General features: G+C 56.2%; 6 protein-coding genes across 6 annotated transcripts; 4 read left to right on the top strand and 2 right to left on the bottom strand.

The window, feature by feature from the left end:
- Positions 1-495: 495 nt before the first annotated feature.
- On the bottom strand, positions 496-2,711 carry B0H18DRAFT_1084053 (NADH-ubiquinone oxidoreductase; the record flags this gene model as incomplete). The annotated part of the gene is made up of 11 exons (XM_048031741.1): positions 496-546; positions 598-605; positions 663-834; positions 894-1,004; positions 1,061-1,159; positions 1,210-1,601; positions 1,650-1,788; positions 1,837-1,914; positions 1,973-2,051; positions 2,162-2,316; positions 2,646-2,711. 11 exons carry the CDS (start codon positions 2,709-2,711, stop codon positions 496-498), a joined length of 1,350 nt encoding a protein of 449 aa, XP_047895518.1.
- Positions 2,683-5,597, top strand: B0H18DRAFT_1084052 (uncharacterized protein; the record flags this gene model as incomplete). Its single annotated transcript, XM_048031740.1, has 12 exons — positions 2,683-2,807; positions 2,933-3,061; positions 3,126-3,265; positions 3,329-3,399; positions 3,451-3,512; positions 3,565-3,735; positions 3,780-3,888; positions 4,452-4,614; positions 4,712-4,756; positions 4,909-5,268; positions 5,327-5,442; positions 5,472-5,597. 12 exons carry the CDS (start codon positions 2,683-2,685, stop codon positions 5,595-5,597), a joined length of 1,617 nt encoding a protein of 538 aa, XP_047895517.1.
- Positions 5,598-9,242: 3,645 nt separating this feature from the next.
- B0H18DRAFT_995756 (uncharacterized protein) lies at positions 9,243-11,035 on the top strand. Its single transcript, XM_048045357.1, has 9 exons — positions 9,243-9,466; positions 9,528-9,558; positions 9,615-9,650; positions 9,704-9,774; positions 9,824-9,893; positions 9,969-10,069; positions 10,355-10,523; positions 10,599-10,674; positions 10,733-11,035. Exons 1-9 carry the CDS (start codon positions 9,462-9,464, stop codon positions 10,750-10,752), a joined length of 579 nt encoding a protein of 192 aa, XP_047895516.1. The 5' UTR covers positions 9,243-9,461; the 3' UTR covers positions 10,753-11,035.
- A 92-nt stretch (positions 11,036-11,127) lies between these two features.
- B0H18DRAFT_171569 (uncharacterized protein) lies at positions 11,128-12,166 on the bottom strand. Its single transcript, XM_048036956.1, has one exon. The coding sequence runs from the start codon at positions 12,059-12,061 to the stop codon at positions 11,174-11,176; it is 888 nt and encodes a 295-aa protein (XP_047895515.1). The 5' UTR covers positions 12,062-12,166; the 3' UTR covers positions 11,128-11,173.
- A 357-nt stretch (positions 12,167-12,523) lies between these two features.
- B0H18DRAFT_953425 (uncharacterized protein) lies at positions 12,524-13,479 on the top strand (the record flags this gene model as incomplete). Its single annotated transcript, XM_048042189.1, has 3 exons — positions 12,524-12,617; positions 12,671-13,234; positions 13,289-13,479. 3 exons carry the CDS (start codon positions 12,524-12,526, stop codon positions 13,477-13,479), a joined length of 849 nt encoding a protein of 282 aa, XP_047895514.1.
- A 3,115-nt stretch (positions 13,480-16,594) lies between these two features.
- B0H18DRAFT_1117245 (tubulin binding cofactor A-domain-containing protein) lies at positions 16,595-17,094 on the top strand (the record flags this gene model as incomplete). Its single annotated transcript, XM_048033546.1, has 4 exons — positions 16,595-16,653; positions 16,706-16,811; positions 16,873-16,959; positions 17,011-17,094. 4 exons carry the CDS (start codon positions 16,595-16,597, stop codon positions 17,092-17,094), a joined length of 336 nt encoding a protein of 111 aa, XP_047895513.1.
- Between the last annotated feature and the right edge of the window lie 86 nt (positions 17,095-17,180).

Genomic DNA, 17,180 nt, shown 5'->3' with positions numbered 1-17,180 from the left:
CTCGCCGCACTCGGAACTGGTCACAACGTCATACTCTGTAAGTGCCCTCGATCTCCGCGGACCTCAATACTAAGCCCCGTCGGTACGCAGGTGGACACACGAACACCGAGCGCGGCTTTTTGCCCGTCTTGGCCGACCATCTGAAACGGCAGCTCGCCGACGAGCTACCTAACTTCGTAGTACACGTCAGCAAGGAAGATCGGCACCCGTTGGTCATCGTTTAGAAAGCAACGACCTAAAGCAACGACCTGGATCGCTGGTGGGCATTTAGACACGGGGTACGCGATATCACACTTTGTCAAGCCAGGAATGGTCGCCATCTAAAACAAGTGTTATTCGATGATACACTATACTACCGATCGACCTCTCTGTCATACGAGGTGAATGATTGGTCAGTTGAGATCGAAGACGCTGTAGTCCCAGGCAAAAGAAGACATACCCAAACACAAGATCCTGCGTGGAGACGTTGAGTATAAGATGTCAGTGATAGAGTTATCAATCTCTCACCATTGTACCAATAATAGCCACCACATCGGCAAGCATGTGCTGTTGAAAGTAATGGAGTCAGATTGCTTGTAAGCTTCGTGTAGACAGAACCCTTACATCTATACAGGGAGAGTAGTCAGTAACAAACATAACCAAGAACAAAGTCAGCGACTTACGTCTCATCATCATGTCCGCACCGGCAAGGTGCGCGAACCCGGGCGCGCGAATCTTGCAGCGGTATGGGCGGTTGGAGCCGTCGGAAACAAGGTACACACCCATCTCGCCCTTTGGCGCCTCAATCGCAGAGTAGGTCTCGCCTGGCGGGACGGAGTAACCCTCACTGAAGAGCTGTCGAAAGTCAAAGAACATCAGAACAGCCCTGCAGGCTCCCATGCACGCGGACGAACCTTGAAGTGGTGGATAAGCGACTCCATGCTCTCCTTCATGGACGCACGCGGGGGCGTGGCGATCTTGTAGTCATCGACCTTGACAGCACCGGTAGGCATCTTGTTGAGACACTGGAAGAGCCGCATGGTAAGCTTTAGGGGTAGGAGGCGTTCACACGCGGACTTGCCTGGTCAATGATCCGCAGGGACTCTCGGAATTCCTGAACACGGCAAAGGTACCGATCGTAGCAATCTCCGTTCTTCCCCACAGGAACGTCGAACTCGACCTACTCGCTTCGTGAGCCTCCTTGCGAAGGTGAGTAATACGTCTACGCACCTCGTCGTACTTGTCATATGGGGCGACCTTACGAATATCCCAGGGCACGCCGCTACCGCGAAGCATGACACCACTGAAGCCGTAATCCAACGCCTCCTTAGCAGTGATTTTCCCAATGTCAATTGTCCGCTCCTTCCAGATACGGTTGCCAGTGACAACCTCCTCGATCTCGTCTACACGGGAGCTAAACTGTGTTGCCCACATGAAGATGTCGTTCAGAAGGCCGTGAGGGAGATCGAAGGCGACACCACCCGGGCGGACATATGCGGCATGTAGGCGTGCACCGGAGACGCGTTCATAGAACTCCATGAGCTTTTCACGCTCCTCGAAACCCCAGAGGAAGGGCGTCAGGGCACCGACATCCATAGCGTGCGTCAGGACGGCCATCAAATCTGACAGGTGTGAATCTCATGGGGACCGAGAGGGGTATCAATGCTCACGGTTCAAAACACGGGTAAGCTCGCCGAATAGTGTACGGATCCACTTTGCGCGCTCTGGAACTTCAATGTTGAGCAGCTTCTCAACGGCAAGCGAGTAGCAGAGCTCATTTGTCACTGTTAATGATATTAACACCCAGTCCTGACCATGTCACTGAAGCCGACTCACTCATCGAGACGTAGTCGAGACGATCGAAGTAGGCAATGCTTGCATGTACGTCTTGTATTCAATCAACTTTTCGGTCCCTCTGTGCAGAAGACCGATATGCTTCATTTCGTATACCCGTTGAGTCAAGTAACGACGGCGGGCTGGTAGCTTCACTCACAGGATCCGCACGCAACACCTCCTCTCCATTCAACTCCAGAATCAAGCGAAGCACACCGTGAGCAGCAGGATGCTGCGGTCTGTCATACCGTCAGCAATGCAAACCTACTAGGCGCACTGAGACATACCCGAAGTTCACTACAGTTCATGTCAGTGAAGGCTACGGCAGCACCATGCAACCTGAACTCACCGGTGAAATGCCTCATCTGAGCATCTTTCCGAGTCCCGACTCTGCCAAATATCCGCCGCATGCATACCCTGCAAATCCTCCACAGTGTGTGTATCGAAAACCGTCCTGGCCCCCGTAGTCTGTGCGGACGCAGTAGGGTCGGCGTGCGGCTGAGCCTGCAGACGGGCGCGGTCGAGAGGTGTCGGCTGCTCAAGATCGAAGACGAGGCGACGAGCGCGGAGACAGCCTGGCCGCCTGCGCCAGCTGGCGGCGAAGGAGTGTGGAGGCCATCGTTGCCGTGCGCAAGCTCTCCGTCGTCGAGGTTGTCGGTACGTCGGTCTGTCGGTGCCAAACGGGACCGTCTCATTCGCCAGTGTGTCATGACCCTAATCCGGCTAGCGCGTCCACGGTCCCGTGATGGAGTCTTACTGAACGCCCGACCCGCCCAGTCCTGAGCTTCGTGGCCTTCTGCACTGCCATTGCTAATGAAGCTTTAAGCACTTACCGTACCAGCATCCTCTTCTTGACGAAAAGCCGACACGATGCGATCGCCGCTTGGTCTCTTCGGCATTATTGCGTTGGTGCTAGTGCCAGTAATGGCAGAGGACGGGCCTTGCACAGCGCGCGACGGCGATAACTATTACGACCTGAGTTCCCTCAGCGCAAAGTACGTGCCAGTCTTCTTGGTCTCACCCTTCCCCCATTCCCCAATAAGTCCTTATGCACCGGGATTCTCTTCGTGCCGCTATTGATTGTCGGTAGGGTCCAAGCTGACTGACGGCAGCCATACAGTAAGGACTATGAATTCGATTCGCGTACTGGCGTGAAGTTCGTCATCAATGTCTGCAAGCCATTCTATCGGAGAGGTGGGCACTCAAAGTTGACAGGCCCGAAGATGTCGGTGGATTGTACAGCACGAACGTGGTAGCTTTCGATAGGGTGGGTATTCCAATCTCCAGGGACATCGCCCGCTTACGTCCGACAGGTATGCGAACACTTCCCTTGCGGTCCTCAATGGAAACCCAGTGTCAATCATGACGGGTGGGTCAGAATGCGCGAGTGCACAAGGCACGTACGCCTCCTCAGCCATTCGCTTCGTGTGCGATACGTCCGTATTTGGTGCTGGTACGTGAACAGTCTTCGGGAAGACCTGTCGCAACACGGAGCTGAACTGTCACCGAAGGCAAGCCGGAACTGGTTGCACAACTACCACCGGTGACAACGATGCTTGCGCTTTCTTCCTCGAGTGGCGTACACATGTAAGTCTGCTTATGCATCGCTCGACCGCCTGGGTTTGAACATCTCGTTAGGTAGCCTGTCCCACTCACGAGAAGACCGGTGCAGTGGGATTCGTAACCGTCGTATTGGCGATGTGAGTGTCTAATCGCCATGTCCACGATTGACATCGTCTCATCCGCCGTTAGTCTGGGAACGCTCTTCATGCTGTACATCCTCGTCGGGACGTTCTACAACCGCTACGTGCTGGAGTTACGCGGCTTCGATCAGATCCCTCGCGTGTCCTTCGGTGGCATTCTCGAGTCTGTCAGCGGTTGCGTTGACAGAGTCAAGCCAGCTCGTGGCACGCCGGGCAGGGGGTGGACGCGGCGAACCCAGGGCGATTACAGAGGACTGGCGGAAGAGGAAGGCAGACTGATGGCAGGACCTCCAGGCTCCTGGACGAACAAGACGAAGAGGAGCCAACGGCGGAAGAGCAGAGTACGAAGCCGGCAGGGATGGGCGCTGACGGAGTCATTCGCCTGTAGTTGGCAGCATGTCACTGTGCATTAGTGCTTTGCTCGACATATCTATGTGATGTACTAGGTAGTGCGCTGAGCGCCTTGGCGTATGTGCAGGCCGCGGCGTGTCTGCCCACGGAACCCGTTTGGGGGAGGGTTGCGGGCCTTTCCAGGGCGGTTGCTGCGTTGCCGGGTCTTCCGGGGCGATGGCACGATAACGCGACGGGGTTGCGGGGGCGGGCAGAGAACAAGAGCAGCGACGGGGACAATGGGGGCACAATTTGTGTGTGCGCGGTGTTTGGGCTCTGCGTCCGGTAGCCTGCATGCAGCGGGCGTCGCGGCGGACAATACTTAGCGAGAACAATCGGTCGAGTGAACGACGGGCGTCTGGGGGACGGGAAGGGGACGGGCGTCTGATTGCTCTGCGCTGGACGTAATTGAGGATCCGCCACTGGGGATTCGAGTCGTCCTCATTGTGTCTCCTCCTCCGTCCCCTCTTCTACCTTTCCTCTTCTCTTTTTCTTCTCTTTCTCTTTTATTCCCCCTCTCTGTCTATCCACGCCTCACGACGACAGCCACGACCCACCATGGATCCCCACCACCAGCAGCCCATGGACGAGCCTCAAAACTTCCTCCCCCCCGCGTACCCGATGTACGCGTCAGAAGATGACCAGTACCTCGTGTATCAACAACACCAGATGCCATACAATCAGGTCGTGCATCCTGGCCCTCCTCCGCGTGGGTGCAATGCCTCTTTGTCTTCATCTCAGCGGGCAATGTAGATCTGATACGCCCGCCTGCGGCATTGCTTTGCCATTGCATGCCTCGTTTACAGGCCAGATGTCCGATTCAGACCTTCAGCAAGCCATACAGTACCAACGTTCTCTAAACATGCATATGCCTTCCCAGGCGCACTATCCCGCCCCCGTGTATACCGCGTCGCCGCCACATGGCGTGATGCCGCTCTCTGGGTCCCCTCCCCCGCCATCCCCCAATATGTACGACCCTCTCTCCCCCCTGTTTCGGGATCAGACACATCTGCGGACGGGATCTACCATCATTCGCGACACAGCTCCGCGACAGGTTCCCCATCTTCGTCGCGCGCCAACTCCCTCGTACACAGACACCCGCTTCGGTACAACCCGACCCCATCGCCTACGAGTTCGTCCGCGGGGCGTCGAAGCCGAGGTCGTTCGATTTCTGACGACGACGACGGGATGGGTGTTGGAATGGCTGAGTCGCTCGCGAACACGCGCAAGGAGGCTACCCGTAGGCAGAGGATAGAGGCTGAGCAGCGGCGGCGCGATGAGCTCCGGGATGGCTATGCTCGGCTGAAGGAAGTGCTGCCGGTCTCGAACCAGAAGAGCAGCAAGGTATCTCTCCTAGAAAGGGGTACGTCTCACACTTATCCATGGACGGATTCTCCGCTGATCGTCGTCGTGAAACGCAGCCTGCAACCATATCGTTTCCTTGGAGAAGTCTAACAGACAACTGCAATCCCGTCTCGCGCAGGTCGAGGTCGAGGTTGTGCGATTGCGCACTCTTAATGAGAAGATCTCGCTCGGCGTCGGGAACGGTAGTCCTTCGCCAGCCAGGTCAACGTGGACGCTCGACCGCTGTCTCCGCCGCCTGAGGAGTCGCAGCAGCATCAACTCACCTCCGTTGCTGGGCAACAGCCACCGGAGGAATCGAGTCCATCAGCCTCGGAAGGTGGATTCTAGTCCTGAGCAACCCACGGCGGTGCCATAGCGGCGAACGCCCTCCTGCGGACACCATCTCCATTTCTTCATCTTGCCGCAAGCTCGCTCCAATTACACTGTCTATCCAATGCCTCTTTCTATCCTTCCTGCGATCTGTGTTGATTCTTCAGCGGAGTGCCCGACGCCACCTCTGGGCAGGGGCAAGTATTCTTGGACCAGAAGACGCGGGAGGGCCGGTAACTTTCGATTCCGAGGTCTGTCGGTCGAGTCGGTGGCGCGGGGGCCTATGCACAGCGCCCGGAGCCTGCACCCTTACCCCTGCCCCATCGCCCTCGATCCACTTCATCCCTCGTGAGTCCTGTAGCTTGACGCTGCAGGCTGGTGTATCGCAAGAATCGTACTACCGGACCCACCGTGACTCGCCCATCCGATCCGAGGTGGGAGTGGTTGTGGAACTTCTGCCGCTCGTCGATCGATGGGCTGAGGGCACCCCTCCTCCATTGCCACCACGTATTCACTCTGCATGTTGAAGCTGAGCAATGAGCAGACGCGGGTCCTGGTTGTGAGTGCACATTGTATGGCATAATGCACGCCGGGCCCAAGTCTGTCCGCTCCTCCCCTCACTGTATCGCGTCTACCACTTCTCTCGGACCGAACATTCTTGTAGAACACGAAACTACGTTATTAAGGTCTCTATCGCCTCCGTAGCCACAATTCTCCATGTTCACAATCTGTCTTAGTTATCTGAAGCCACATCTGTATTAGCAACTGGGTTTGGGAATGCGACCACCATACTGCAGACAAACACCATTTGCGCTATGGCGTGCTTCTCAGACCGCTCAGAGGTCGACGGGATAGAGACAAAGCCTATCCACTGGCTTGGATTTGTGTCGGTCTAGGCGGTCCGGATTCAGGATAATGCTCCGTCGATTTAATTTTGTTGTCGACCACAGCCTTGCGTAGATCGCCACAGAAGTCGAACCCATGGACCTGTGAGCTAGCCAATACAGGCACTCGTACACATTGAGTTCGTCCGGCTCGTGTGCAGACTCGTTGGCTCATCTCCAACATCGAAGGGACACCTATGCAGGTGCGGTCCGGGTGCTGGCCTTGGCCCGGAGAGGCCGCACATCGACCACAGCAGTCGTAAGAATATACTGTACCGTGGCACAACATTAAAGCTCAGGATCGTCTCCGGGCTAGCAGATCGTCGATGACAAAAGCAGGGGTCGCTGCCAGGTAACGCAGAACAGCAGCGCAAGAAATAAAACTCGCCATACAATAACGTATGTACGGCGACGTACAAACCAGGATGCTGCGGACAACTTGAACCATTTCGTCGGCGTGTACAACGAGTCGCCCGAGTAACGCTAGAAGTCCGCCCTAGCATCCCGCTCCATCCTGCTACGGCATTAGCCCAGAGGTGCAGCGAGGCATTATGGGAAACACGGGCTTCCGACTACTTCCGGGAACGCCGCTGATGCAGGGCTGCTGAGGAAGTTCTGTCTGCGAACATCATGCTACACCGAGTTAGTCTGGCACTGTCTAGGCAGTGTTGAGCCAACTCGCTGGAAGATACTACGTAGGCTGGCGCCTGCATCGAGCGATCTCCCACTGCGTCCTGTAGCGTCCTGTGTCGCCATGCCTTCCTGAGCTGCCTTTTTCGGATCCTGTGGGCTGAAGTGACAGAGCCCGGCGGGACCGTAGCGCACCGCATGTTCAACACGTTTTATGCTGATGGGGGTCCTACTTCAAGCTTCACCGTCATTGTCATGATTATTGTGCTAGGGGAAGTTGTAAGGCGGACCAAAAATTGCTGCGTAAGCCGGTGTTCAACGCAGCAACAACATAGACCGCGCGCTCACCTATGCTCCACAAGTTGGTCTGACCATTTGGATTTGGACAATGTTCCTTCTATGGCCCCGGCTTCAGTAACTACCTTCGATAGATGGATGCAATACATCGGTCGAGCACAGCGCTCGGGTGTGATGCAAACAGTGAAGAGGCAGGAAGCAGCCGACGGTCATCCGGGTGCTGTCTGCAAGAGCAGTTCATTCCTACCGGCGGCTGTCAAACAGTGGCTTTGGCTCAAAATAAGGAACCGCGATCGCTCAGGAGTCTAGGCACCTGAGATGAAAACAGTAGACTGTATCCGGAGGAACGTGTCAGTGGAACTTCTAGACACCTGGACAAACCTGCCCAAAGACAGCGTGGCGCTCACCCGTCCTGGACCATGTCCGCTGTAGGAACACGCAGACACAACATGCGCATGCATCACCGATGATCACGTCGGGGTTGCAGGAAGAGGCCTGCTGAGTAAAGCACGGGGCATTACAGGTGGGGCGTATGTTGGGACTGATCGAGGAGCACAGTCGTTGAATGACTGGAACTGCAGTAGACAAATTCATGGCGGCGTTTCGCAATGGCGCGCTGCACATCACAATGTCAGTAGTCATTCATTTCATTGATCCGGTAAATTTGAGGAGGCCCGTGGAGAAGCTTCCGTTTTCCGAGGGAGAAATGAGCGTGAGACGAGTGGTACACCCTGAATAGCTTCTGGGCCTTACACCGCCGATGGCACCATTGGCCAGTACAAGAAAGAGCTGGGAGCAGTCCCGGGCAAACCGGCCTCGGCTCTCTCCTTGGTTGAGATGAGAGTGGGATAAAGTTAATCAAGGTTCGAGAAATGTGAGTTGTCCATACGGGCGGATCGTCGAAGACGAAGCACGATGAAAGGAACCACTAGAACCTCAGGTCGGAAAGAGGGGTCCGCTGCTCTTTTGCGCCGGGGAACTCGACCTCCGCTATCTGCGCGCAACAGATAGTAGATGCACGGACGCCACTTCCGTCGGCGTAGTCACCGGATCCTTGGTCTCTCCCATCCCCTCTCGCGAGAGACCCGGCTTATCGGTGCAGGACTCCCAGAAAGAGCGCCTGACGGTCATGGGGGCAGAGCGTATACGTACTCTGTTGACTTTGATAGACGACGGCCTTGTGGCGGCCGGGACTGGAGCGTCAAGAAGCCGTAGACGAGTATGTGCGCGCGTCACATAGGAAGTGAACATGGGGTAATCGCAGTTGCAGACATTGCAGGCCGGGGCACAGGAATGACGGCAATTCTGCGCAAACCATGTGTTTTTGAAACGGATGGCTGTGGAGGTGACCATAGAGCTCCGGGATTGCGCATGACGCAGCCTCCCAGTACTTAGGACGCACCAGTATGGTTTATTCGGTCACCCAAGGGAGTAGCCACGAGGTCGTGAGTTGACTGTGGGTAGCATCCCCGCTGAGGGCACTGTGTGAGCTACTGCCTATGCGAAATGAATTTGCTCTGCAATGTAAACACGACTCCGGCGTGAAGGGAAGCCCAGGAGCAACTGAACTCTGCCGTATGTATGAGCCGTTATGGTCGTATGACTTGTATGAGGACTTACGTAGCGAAGGCTCTTCCAAAGACGGGTCTCGAGCAATATGTGGCTGCAGGAACCGGAGCTTCTGTCAAGTCTGTGCCAGTGCAAGACACACTGCAGTGATGGTCAGCATAGCAGAGCCGCTAGCGCCCAACGCACGGACTCCGGCGTCTAAGCGATCGTACTGAGCGTGACGTCAACAGGGCGCGTAGGGTCACGCGGGAGACGGTCACGCCCGAAGCCCGCGAACGTGCCTCGCAGGGCAATCCGTCCCACCGCGACGACAGCCAGCTCCCAGGCTATCCCTCCTCCTCTCGTTACTTGCTCCAGCAGCGCCAGGGTCCGCCGCGACACCCAAGCTCCCCAAAGGACTGTCTCGTCTTTCTCTCTGGCATCAAGAACGCTGTTGTGATTCAAGTGACGTCTCGGACCCATCGCATTCTATTTCCCCTGCGCTCTACTCTGATCTGCAGCTATGTGGTAAGCAGATCTTCGAGCTGCGGTATGACATCTTCGGCTCATGTCTTTGCTTGCTGTGAAGGTGTGATAACTGTCTGCTAGTCCTGCCTTTGGTACGTGTTCAGCTTTCTGGGTGGTCACCGTGATATCGAGACTACTCCGCGAACAGCGTCATGGCGCTATGGCCTGGGGCGTTATTATGACGGTGGGTTCCTTTTTCGTATGTGCCGCGGCCAAAGTGAAACATGTTCCCTTTAGTTGTATAGCATCGCAGGCGGAATCTTCATGTTCGAGTGGGGCATGTACATATTCTTCACGTATCCCGAATGGTACGTTCCCCCGTGGTCCTTATGAGACGAGGATTGACCGATATTGTAGGGCCATCTACGGCGGCATCGCAATGGCAATCGCTGCTGTCTCCCTCATCAACGTGCTTGCGCTTGCGAACGTGAGTGACTATGCGACTTCCGCGACCAAGCAACTCTCCGACATGAATTGACGCGGCCCGGCGGGCGATTCACAGAGATCCTACATCTGGACACGCGTGTGCAAGTTCATTTGGCCCTTTCTCATCGTGATCAGCTTGGTTCGCGCTATCATCATGATCGTCGAACTGCAACGCGGGTACGTTGTTCCCTATTCTGATTCTGGGTCGGTGGTGCTTCGTCTCTGTGGCATCTGTTCAACATACATTCCGTTGGCCTTTTTTGTGCGCGAGTACAGCTAGTGCAATGGTGGCCTCTTACTCCGTCAGACGACAGCGAGCGCCACGGTCGCGTTCCCGGGAAATTTGCACATTGCAAACACAGACACTGGAATTACTGTCTGCTCCTTGGATGTGTCCACTACTGATTCTTCGTGCCGAGGTCCGTGTTGTTGTCGGTTCTGACTCACGTGGTTATGAAACAGGAAAGCGAAGATCAACTGGGAGTGTGACAATGGACAGCAGATCTGGCCTGCATCAGAGGAAGCTGGGTATGGCGGCTCAAGTACCATGCCCTCTGTCATATGCACTGCCGGTTTCCCGACGCTCTGGATCGTCTTCATTATCGCCCTGCTCGTGGACTTTGTCTTCCAGGTAAGCGCCTCCAATTTACAGATCTCAGTCGCCGCCGTAGGTGTCTGATGTCAATGCTGGGACCCCGCACTATAGCTGTACATGTTCTTCATGACATGGAGGTACGAGAAGTTGCTGGAGCATTACAGCAGCATGAAGCCCTCGATCGGAGGTCAGTGTTTCATCGCCCGGCCTCCGCTGCCTGTGATTGAGCTGGACCTACTTCACAGGATACTACTACAACGCCTAGGAGCCGGAAATGCGCGTGTCTCGCCGATGCGGACTCACTTCATACCCCGAACACTTCTGTTTTGTTCGCTCACCCTTTGTTTGTCGCACTTGGTTCCGGCTTTGCTCTCGTCACGACCCGTCACGACTTACGACCCCGTTACGCCTGACTTATTGCTATATCTGACGACTCGTTATGACGCTCCGTGCCTAGTGATTCTATGCTTCCAGTCTACCTTTCGATTGAGCGCGCGCTCTGCGAAAGCGGGGCGCTCGCTGGACAATCAATATAACGTTACTGCTCAGCCTGGGCCGTCAAGTGACACGGAGTTACGACAGCAACTATCGTGAACGTTCCGCAACCTGGGTCCGTCCGATGTGAAAGAATAAAGACACAGGCTGAGGAAGAGACGTATATTCCTTTTCTGCCGAATTGTATTATTCTAGGCGAGAAGACAACAGGCGTTGGATAGATGCACATGGGGGATTTGATCGGAACAGCGAAGGAAGGTCGTCTGGAAGGGAACGGGAAAGCCAGATGAGGATGCCAAATGAAGGGCGAAAGAAGAGGAGTGGGACGCAGCCCGGCAAAAGGGAAATGAAAACAACGATGTGAACGCTGGGCTGGCTCGCGGCCATGAGGCGTCGCTAAAGAGGGGACGGGTGGATAGGATTGGCCGATGGCTCGGCAGCGTAGGTGCGGTCGCCTGAGAAGGGATAGCGCTGAGATGTCTGGCTGACCTGAGCAGATGGGCGCACCTGGGGAAAGGGCGGCTGGGAGGGTTCGGAATAGAGGCTCGACGCCCTTGCCTGCCTTTGCGGGAGGAGGGAAGCGGTGATATGAAGATAAGGTAGCAGCGATCGATGGAGGGGCGGTACGGGGACTGGGTACGTAAATTGGGGGTAATAGCGCGCGGCCCCCGACGTGGCGAGTGGGCCAGCAGGAGAGGTCCGTGCGCACCCGGATCCCGGAGGGCGATGCTGCTAGGTGAGTCGAGTGTCCACCCAGACGAGCTGTGTGTGATGTGTGAACGGACGAAGAGGACCACGATCAGCGTTCGAAAGGCAAAACTTCGCGGAGTGGACCGAGAAGCGGGGTACCCGGGCGAAGGGTGGTGGTGATATGCTTTGCGGAGGCAATGCGTGGCGAGTGGGACACCGCTGGGCCGGGGAGACGGGGAAATGAAGGCTGAGCGTGTGGAGGATTGGCAGGAGGGCGAGGAGACGCTGTCGGCTGATGGGGAGGACTCCGACGCAGGCCAGGGCAGAGAGTGAGAACGCTGCTTCAACTGGGCGCGGAACCATTTCATTACTGTCACGCGCGGAGGCATTTCCGGCGGCGCGTCACGGTGTGTCACGCGTTACCGCATCCCGTCACACACACGAGGCAGCGTCTGAGGCGGCATATCCGTCTCGGGGTATATAGCTCTCCTGGCCTTCCCTCTCGTCCCTTATCCCCTCCCTCCGTCCCGCCATCCGCCGCCCCCTCCGCCGGTTCCTTTCTTAGTTATTGTCCTCTTGTTCTCGCTGCATCCAGTACAACCCGGCATTTTTGTTGTACTCTCGTCGTACGTAACGTCCTCACAACCCGCATACAATAACCTGACATGTCTCCCGCGCGGTCCCGAATAGGCACCTGGCATATTTCAGTCTCATTTATTTGCATCGTCATCTGTACACATCCCCGCAATATCTGTGATACTCGCACACTCTCGCTCACGTCCGCATCTGTTTGCAATGGAGACCGCGCCCCTCGAACACGCTATGGACCACTCTAGGACCCCTCTGATTTCATGGACACCTCCAACTTTGGCAACTATGACGCGCTGTCGGGTCTTGACTACCTCCAGTACCCGCACTCGCCATTTAATGTGTCTGCCATGGGCCGTAAGTCGTGCCGTCAAAGTGCGCGTTTGTCAGGTTTTGACTTTGATTGACAGTTCCGCCCGCCGGTGGCTCGCCGCGTCTGGGGTTCAACTCGCTTAACCTCTCCAACGGTCTGAACGAGTACACGTACACATCGAGCCCGTCCTACACGACTGGGTCCCCCGCGCGTCCGTTCACGCCCACCGGCATCTACCCCGGCGCCCTCTCGAACCTCAGCACCGGCGATCTGTCCTCCGACAGTGTCGCCTCTGGCCGGAGCCGCCGCGGCAGTGGCACGCACTCGCCTGGTCCTTCTGCCCCACCTGGTTCTTTGGCGGCTGTTCCCCGCTCGCACCGCTTCAACCCACTCGCTGCTCCTGTGACGCGTACATCTGTGCGCCAGCAGCAGCAGAAGAAGCGGAGCAAGGGCTCCGAGGAGTTTGACAGCGACGACGACGCTGATTTCAACCCCACGAGTACGTTGGCGAACAACGACATGCGTCGCGAGGAGATCCGTCGTCAGCGCATCGAGTCGGAGCAGCGGAGGCGCGATGAGCTCCGTGACGGCTATCGCCGTCTCAAGGACGCTCTGCCGGTGTCTAACCAGAAGTCGAGCAAGGTCTCCCTGCTGGATCGCGGTAAGCGGCCTTCTCATTGTCCCTGTATTTCATGATAATTAATGACTTTGGCAGCGACCACACACATTCGCTACCTCGAGATGACCCAGCAGCAGTTGCAGACGAGATTGCAGGCAGCCGAGGCCGAGACCGCCCGTCTCCGACACGTCAACGAGGCGCTCATGCTCGGCACCGCTGAGCAGCGTCACGCCGCAGCCGCTTCCGCCGTCGCCGCCGCTCAGCAGTCCTCGGCGCCGGTATACTGAGCGTCTCGACGACTCGCCGCAAAAGCTCGTCAAGCGCGTCCGGACGTGCGAGCAACTGCAGACATGGACTATTCTAACGTGTATACGATGATATCATGAGACTGGAGACGCTCCTGCCAGGCCTGCAGGGTGCTTACGACAACCATGGACTATTTCATGCATATCCCACATTGCATTTTTACCCATTTTTATTCCCTTCATACCGGCATCTTCACCCCGCATTATTATCACCACCATCCCCCGCATCGTTACGCCTTCATGACCCGTCCACGTTTACCCCTTTCGAGTGGCGCTCACGACGAGACGAAGCTAGGTCGGCCTCTGCGTCGGCGACGCACGCCTGTTCGACAACTAGTTCTTGGAATGCCCGGCGGCCGAGCCCCACGAGATCGACACGATTCACCCACGAAGACGGCGCCCGCAGTTGGGTTCGATGCGGAGGCGCGACACGACACTGACGCAAGACCGCGGCGGAGAGCTCGAGGCGCATTGGTCGTGTCCCCAGTGATGCGCAGTGCCTCGCCCTGCTGTGTGCGCTTTCTTGTTTTTCGTTGTCGTTGTCCCCTACCGCTCATCCGACTCAGTCCCGCCCTGCGCTTGTTGGCTGATGGCGACGACCACTTAGCTGTGGTTCCGTGCCTCGCCAGCGGCGTGCCGACACATTGGCTCCTGGATGTCAACACGCTCTCATTTACGCATTTCCCCCGACTTTCGAACGATTACGACCTCGATTACGCCGCAGTCCTCGTCTAAGGGCTACCCACTCCGCCATACGCCATACCTCCTATCCTTGCTACTTGCGGAAGTGACGGCGCTTGATCACCGTCGCCGCTCTCGCTGAGCCGCATCTCCCCCGTCCTCTATTCCGTTTTCTCACCTTGGCTATTGGCACCTTCCTCGACAAGTCCTCGCGTGCCGCCTGGTCCATGCGCACCGCGACTGACTCGCTGCTCCCAGTACAGCTGACGGCAACCAGCCAGGGAAGACACGGCAAGGATGGGGACGTCAAGTGATGATACATCGTTTCTCTCGTCCGTCCGCACTATCAACTCCTGCGCGCATCGCGTCCGCCTTCGTCCTCGCTACCTTCTGCCTGCTCAGTTCTCCCTTCACGCGTGCTAGTTCATGCGCGACGGTGAGATAGAGCGTGGCGAACGCGGCTATGGATGTCGTCGATGCACCGTGCGCAGCTGATGTTGTTGGAGCGCCGTCCGTCTGCTCGTCCGCGCGCTGCTCGGCCTGCTTGCAGGCCTTGAGCTTCTGCGCAGACACTGACTGACTCGACTCGACTAGACTCACGACTGTATCATCTTACGCCTCAACTCATGCCCCGGAACTGTCACCCATGCCAGTGCTGTACGTAGTCCTAGTACTATTGCCCGCTGTACCATGCCCCACGCAGCTCGAGTTACCTTGTCGATCCTTTTTTTGCTACCCATCATTCTCGCAGCTCGCTAGCTCGTTCTGGGGCATGGTCCGGATGTATCCCTTGCATTTGTTGACCAGTCTAGTTACGACCAGTACGCGATCCTCGTTTGTACTGATGACAATGATATGAGCTCTACGCCCGAACGTCCCTTGCGTGCGAGTGAACCCCCAACATCGGTATCACTGCAATCTAAGCTAGAATAAGTCCGTCGGTGCGGTGCCGGCGTGGGTATTGGCACCGTCTGTAGGCTTCATCAGATGTGTAAAGAGGCGTGCTTCGCTCTCTCCTGATCGACCGGCGTGTACAACCACCACGCTCCCGCGAACCACTAGAGTTGTGAGTCGTGCCACGCCTAAAATTGGGTTGACTGAAAGGCAAATGTGGCCTTCGCACTGACCTGCCTAAAGCGGTACTACACTCGGAAACAATCGACACGATCTCCTCCGAGTCAGTGGAGCGGCCCCTGCTGAGGAAGAAACTAATGGTGAGGCCTTGAGGATGGTAACCTCGATACTTGAGTGATCTGCACGTACCAATTCACATAAGTCACTATTGCTTGCTTTGCATCACAGTCGCGACGGCGTCATCTGCCACACCAACTGGGCTTGCCACGACTGCACCTGTATTCGCGCTTTGCGCCAGCGCAGGGCAGTTCCTATCACGGCCTTTCTCATGAAGTGAGTAGATGTCACGGCACTATCAAGACGATTGACTGCACTGTTATGGCCGATCTGCTTGCACCGGTCACAGGTTGTTTTGCCTTGCGCTTGGGTTCTCGTAGGTCATCGCTTGACACCTCGTCATCGCCTGCTTCCTGCACTTCCACATTCCCCGTACCGGCCATGCCAGCCTCTTCTGGTGGCAGAGGGTACACCTCGTGTACCATCTGAAGGACATATTCGGCATACCGTTCCGCCCAATCCTTTGTTGATGCGACTTCGCGCTTGAAGTCGTCCAGCGTCGAGAGCTTGCCGGCATGAGCGCAATCGACGATACATTGGACCAGCGGCACCGTAGCAACTCTCAGTCTCCTCGTCTCGCCACTTCAGTAATGCATTACGGAGGTCGCATTCCAGCTGGCCGCTATAATATAGGTTGATGTTCGACTGGGACTTGCGCGATCCCGAGTCCATGGTGCCAGTGATTGTAAGACCTTCTTCGAAAGCGAGCGGACGACAGAGATCACAACAGAGCAACAATGCCGTCGGAGCGCACCTCTGGCGTTCAGTAGATGGTGCCGGTGAGGCCTTGAGGAATCAGGATGGGTGGTTGTCCTTGCAGACGATCGAGCACTCCAGTAAATACTGAATAAGACCTAGCATAGGGGTACGCTAAGTACAAGTACATAGTCAATAAGCGCTCGCTCGGCGACCAGTTGTGGGCCAAGTCCTGCAGTGTTCATTGGCTGGCATGATTCCACATACACTAGTATGTTCAAGCGTTTAATATCAGTTTTTACTTCGGATGTGGCCCTCCAGCGACATGTATGAACGAGAACATTCTGGATGGCTTTCGGAGCCTGGGCTGGTGGCCTTCGCACCGACCTGCCTAAAGTAGTACTACACTCGGAAACAATTGACGCACTACTTACACGCCATCGATCATGATCTGCCCAGGCCAGCTTGTACTTAAATAAAGCTACTCATTGCCACCACAAGTCGGATCATCCAAGTCTCTTACCCTACCATGAGCGACGTTGCAGCACTCCGTCGTCAACTCAAGATCAAGACTGGCTCTGCTAAACGGTCTGTTCCCTCTGCTGCCAACACGGGACGCAGTCTGACATCATCGCTGCAGGTTGTACAAAGAGCACAAGTCCTATCAGAAGGAAGAAGAGGACCTCACGCGTAAGTTAAACAAATTCATCGCGGACAATGCAGAAGATTGGGATATCAAGAACACGGTACGTGGACGTCCTCATGAGTTGCCCCCCAAACGTCCCAACGTGTTCGCCATTCACCCAGAGGCGAATGCTCGAAGAGTCGCAGAGGATGATCCACGACACATCCAACCGGCTCGGAACTACCGTCCAGGACCTGCGCGAGGTGACGGTGAGTGTGTCGTTGTGAGTGGTCGCCACGGTTATTGACACGACTCTGCAGGTAGCAGCGGAGAAGGTGCCAGAACTGCACGCAGACCCTGAGCTCATTGCTGCCCAGGAGACTCTTGAGACAGTCAGCATCTGAGACGCTAATAAGATACCGAGAAGCAAGACCATCCATGTACATACCTTATGCCCTATGTAGCGTAGACCATGCATAACATCACTCGT

Source organism: Fomitopsis serialis, assembly GCF_022376445.1.
Source record: "Fomitopsis serialis strain Sig1Antser10 chromosome Unknown B0H18scaffold_19, whole genome shotgun sequence".
Classification (NCBI taxonomy): Eukaryota; Fungi; Basidiomycota; class Agaricomycetes; order Polyporales; family Fomitopsidaceae; genus Fomitopsis; species Fomitopsis serialis.
The sequence above is the reverse complement of the archived record's forward strand: the minus strand, read 5'-3'. Positions and strand labels throughout refer to the sequence as shown.